This window comes from Eucalyptus grandis, chromosome 4 (assembly GCF_016545825.1).
Source record: "Eucalyptus grandis isolate ANBG69807.140 chromosome 4, ASM1654582v1, whole genome shotgun sequence".
Taxonomy (NCBI): domain Eukaryota; kingdom Viridiplantae; phylum Streptophyta; class Magnoliopsida; order Myrtales; family Myrtaceae; genus Eucalyptus; species Eucalyptus grandis.
The window spans coordinates 20,709,439-20,714,424 of NC_052615.1; the positions used below are offsets into that span (position 1 = coordinate 20,709,439).

Consider the following 4,986-nt stretch of genomic DNA (forward strand, 5'->3'; position numbering starts at 1 on the left):
TGATTATTTACGATGATATAATACTGAAGCGAGCTATCTGTATTGTTTCCAATAATATATATGAGCGAGCTCAATTTCATGAGGGCGAGAGGCTTATACTATGGATGATAATAGTGTGTACATATTTAGACATTTTAACCCTGACTGATCAGGAAATAAATTGGTTGGGAGTGGAGTTGTTACCAAAGTGGCAGCAAGCCAGTACCCATCTAATACGACTCATCTGCAAACTTGGAGTTAGACAATTACGAGAATATCAAACCCAAGCCTCTCATCCCAGCACCAGGAGGAAACTATAATGCACTTTGGTTCAAGCAATTATCCTTCTCTTGTTCGAATTAAAGTTTCTCAATTAGGAGAAAACTAGGAATCATCAGTTTCAGGATGAGTAGGTTATAAATCTGAAACCTGAAACTTATCCTTGAAAGCTTCTCTGTTTGCACACCTCATTTTTCTAGTCCGGTTACAAGGTTTACCTTATTTGCACCGGAACCTATTATACAATTGCCTAATGTCCCATACGGCTTTGAATTTTACATAAACATGCAAGGAAACAACTACCTAATCCCCTTAATCTATATTGAAACATTAAGCACATGAAATCAATAAGCACATGATCTTTTTGGCTAAATGAAAAACTTAAGGTGCGCATGACAATTTTTGGAATAGAAATTGATTTCTGGTCAGAAATTGAGAAGTTAAAAATTTTAGCTTTTGATTTCTTCTTCAAATCTATTTATGAAATAGAAATATGTTTCAGAAATAGAAAAATCAAATTGCGTTATCAAACAGATTTTTGTTCCAAACGTGTTCCAAGAAACAGAGAAATAAAGAAATATTTTATCATGCGTGCCCTAAAGATCCACAAAACTAATTATCATAAACAAACATCACAATGCAAAGCAATATCCTAACATTGCATAAACATTGGCGCCAAACATGAATCTAATATCAGTCAATAGAGGAATATAAAGTGTACACAGAATCATCCCTGAAAATTCCCGTGCACTCAACAACCGAAATGCCTACTAGAATGGTCAGACCAAACAACAAATCCAAACAAAAGCGCAGCGCAAACCATCCCACCTCTTGCATTAACTTTCTCACTCCCCCGTCCTCAGCTCCACCGATCCTCCCCACTTCCACCCAATCCTCCCCAACACCAACAACTTGATCACCCCTCTTCCTGTTGCAGCGCTGCATCAGGAAGAAGACAGAGCAGCCCCCCACAAGCCCACCCACACCACACACCCCCCACAAAGAGTACTTGCCGGCCCTGTCGCTCATGGCTTGCAAATCCTCGAAGCTCAACATCATGGACAGCAAAGCCCTTGTATCGCAGATTTTGCAGTTGGCATTCTTGTAAGAGTTCAGAAAGGTGCAAGCTTTACACCACCATTTCAGGGTCACTCCAACCCCGGCCAAGCCAGAGCTCAAACCCCGGCACTCGCACGCAATTTCAAACTTAAATGGTGATCCTCCAGGACCTACAACTTCAAGCTGTCAAGAAATGAGACATATAATCAATGACGTTTCCACATTGGCAAAGGACAAGTTCAATATTTGGGAGATAAGAAAGACAAAAGAGCTAAAAATGGAAATCTTCTCTTCCGGTGATCCAGCAAATTGTGGTACAATTCAAGCTATGTTAATGCAAATTGCAATTGTTTCCCCATTTTCATTTTCTCATCTTGATTTATGCCGGAAGGAGCTTGACTAGTTTGAGTAAGGAAGATGGCCTAGAATTAATTAGGAGGCAATCTGCATTTCAAGAGATCATATTATACTGCGACTCAATCACAATTCATCTATGGCAGCTTGACATAATTACAAGGCCCTTCATTGTTTGGACAATTTTCTCTCCTCCTTTCGTTCGCTTGGTCTCCTATACTCATTCATGCGTCTTTTATTCATACACTCTCTCTATCTGTAATAGAGATCAGGACTTGCCAAATCCAAACATGAGACATCTATTAATTGTCACATCTAATCCACAATCCACATGCTTTTTAAATTGATCACGCACAACGTAACAAGATAACATGTTTCTTAACTCTAACAAAAGAATTCCACGCCGGTGTTCAGAAAACTAAAGCAAATGGTGAACAATAAATGACAACACCTTCAATTGTCTCTGGAAACCCTCTTCTAAAACAGGAACTGCATACGCTAAAAACGAGTTGTTACTTACTCCGCAATTAATCTGATAACATGTTGGCGCACCACATCCGCGAGTTCCCCTCCATTCCTGCCCGTTGCCCAATAACTTTGAAATAAGCCGCGAGAAGTATAAAAAGTTTGAATTAAGGTATCAGTGGGAAAGAAGAAAGTAAGTACCCGAAGTTTTCCGATACAAATCCTGCGATAGAAAAAACCCGATCGAAAGATTCGAGCCACCGTTGACGAGTCTCTCCGGAACATCATGCCGCAGCATGTCCGTCCAAAAATGATCCCGTAGTTCTTTCTTTCGCGACAAATCCACTTCATAGAAGACGGGCAAAATCTTCTGCCCATTTTCTTCAACGCATTTGAACATTTGAACTAGTTTATCAAGACAGTCATGAGATGAGGCGAAATCTTCAGAGATAATTGGAATAAATATCTTGCAGTGATCCATGGCATTGCGAACCTCGCGATCAACATCTTTACCAATGAGGTATTGATCATCATCTCTGAACACACTGATATTTTCACGCTCGAGGTGGTAAGGAAGGTGAGAAGCAAAGGTCTTTTTAGTAGCAGGGCTAGAGAGCGGGAACACTTCGCATTTACTTTTTTTTCTTTTCTTCCCTACAATGCAGCACAACAAATCAAAGTGATCATGAGAAGATATAACCTAACAGTAGTCGTACGAAAATTCAAAAGAACAAGGAAACTTTAAAAAGCCACCAAATCGGTCTAAGGCCATAAACTACGCAAACATTACATGCATTCTCTATGCGGGAATTGAAGGGAGGCCAAAGCCGTCACATGATGAACATTACATGAGAATACTTACGAAACATGGGGATTTGTTCGATCCATGGCGGACTCAATATACTGGAAACCTTTTCAACCACCATATCCACCAGACGCCTGCTCATATATAGTACAAAAGCAATATTAGGGTACAGTTTGATCCCTTCGTTTCCCTAACTCTATTGATTGCAAAACGGTCATTCCCATCCAAAAGTGCACAGGCTTTGTATGCAGATTTATGACGAATCTGACAAATATAGATTCGTAAAATTGTAGATAAATACATATATGTACATACCCATCAGCAACGTCCCGTGATGACCATCCTTTAATCCTCGCGACAGACCTCAGCGCTTCCCTCCATTCTTCCACTTGTTCCGGCGTATGGTGTTTCGCCAGTTCACTAAAACCCTTTCCAAACTCCCCGGTTTGGTTATATACATCAGAGACATCCACGTCATAGAATATAGGGAGAATTAGTTTGCGCTGATCTGCCTTGCCGCATTTCACGATCTCGGTGAGTTCGCGCAAGCACCATTCGCTACTCGCATAATTTCCGGAGATGACGGCGATGGCGATTTTAGAATACGCGATGGCCTGCAAAAGCCCTGGCCCTATCTGCTCGCCGAGGAGATCGGGGTCGTCCTTGAACACGGAGAATTTAGCAGCTACCAGCGCGTTATAAAGGTGATGAGTGAAGCCGTTGCGAGTGTCTACCCCATTGAAATTCAAGAACACATCGTAGTTCGGACGGACAGCTGCAGCGCAGCGGTTTGCAACGTGCATCAGCAAACCGCCGAAATTGCCACTCCCAGGGACGGCCTTTCTTTTCCCACTCGGTACAGTCACAGTTGATCTGCTCAAATCATTACTTTGCGAGCGCTCAGATCAGATCAACTGTGACTCGAAGAGCAAGAACCCGGGCAGATGCTTACGTCCAGTCCAAGTGCACCCTCAACGAGAAGGTTCCCCCTCCTTCTCGTGGCCCTCTTGTGTTGTGTTGCGTTTGATTTTGGGCGTTAGCTGCGGGTGCTTCGATCGGTCCTTTCGGGTTGCGTCTGCTTGTGGGAATTCAACTCGGATGGCTCGCGGGTAGAAGGGACGACAGACGGAGCCGTTGCGGTAGCATGCCTGGACCGAGCCGTAGCTTCGGGAGGCCCGAACTAAGGGACGCAGCAGCTTCGGGACCTGTAAGGAGGAGGGGGGCTGGCTCGGAGTTCGCGAAAGATCTTCGGGAGAAGGAGACGAGGCTGACTAGCGGGGGAGGGGTATGGGAGCTTGCCGGATCATGGCTCACTTATAAAGTGGATAGACCACCAATCATTTATTCTTTTCTTTTTTTTTTTGGTCGGTCACCAATCATTTATTCAATGAAGACAAAAAAAGGCCAGACTTTCATATATGTCAATCTTAGATTTTAATGGTCGTTAAGAAAAATAAAAGGGGAAATAGACAGAGGAAATGAAGATGGCACAGGGCAGCCGCGTTTCGGGCGGAGAGACGGGGAGGTGAGGTGGCTGCCTCCACAAATGCTCATTACAGATTCTAATGGTTGTAGTGGACGGTTTCAGCAAATCGGTTGGAGCTTCATGATAATACAAGTTGAAATCCTTCGGATCAGCCGCTGAAAAGTAGTTCCCATTGGAAAAGCGAGAGGCCTATTAACGGAAGGCATATCACTAGATTGTTCGGTTCAATAATTGGGAAGCTAAGCACTTTAGAAAGGATTGACCGAGAGAATGTCTTTTTTTTTTTTTTTTTTCGTGAACTAGATTCTAATAAACAACAATCTTCTTACTAAGATACCAGGATTCCACGAATCAGGTGGAAAATTGTCCGCATAGCAGGGTGGGGAAGAAAATGAGGAGGCGGGGGAGCTGGTGGTGGCGTGGGGGAAGGGGGGAGGAGGAGAGAGAGAGAGCAGGGAAGAAACTGAGGGGACAGGGGTGATTGATGGGGGCGGGGAGCAGGTGGTGGCGTGAGGGAAGGGGAGGGGGAGAGAGAGAGAGCAGCAAAGAATTTGAGCAC

At 43.6% G+C, this 4,986-nt stretch overlaps 1 protein-coding gene across 1 annotated transcript; it reads right to left on the minus strand.

Annotated features, from left to right (window-relative positions):
- Positions 1-1,250: 1,250 nt before the first annotated feature.
- On the minus strand, positions 1,251-4,217 carry LOC104441206 (putative disease resistance protein At4g11170). Its single transcript, XM_010054237.3, has 5 exons — positions 3,257-4,217; positions 2,999-3,075; positions 2,338-2,790; positions 2,192-2,248; positions 1,251-1,500 (listed from the first exon to the last, which is right to left on the minus strand). Exons 1-4 carry the CDS (start codon positions 3,742-3,744, stop codon positions 2,199-2,201), a joined length of 1,068 nt encoding a protein of 355 aa, XP_010052539.2. The 5' UTR covers positions 3,745-4,217; the 3' UTR covers positions 1,251-1,500; positions 2,192-2,198.
- Positions 4,218-4,986: the final 769 nt, after the last annotated feature.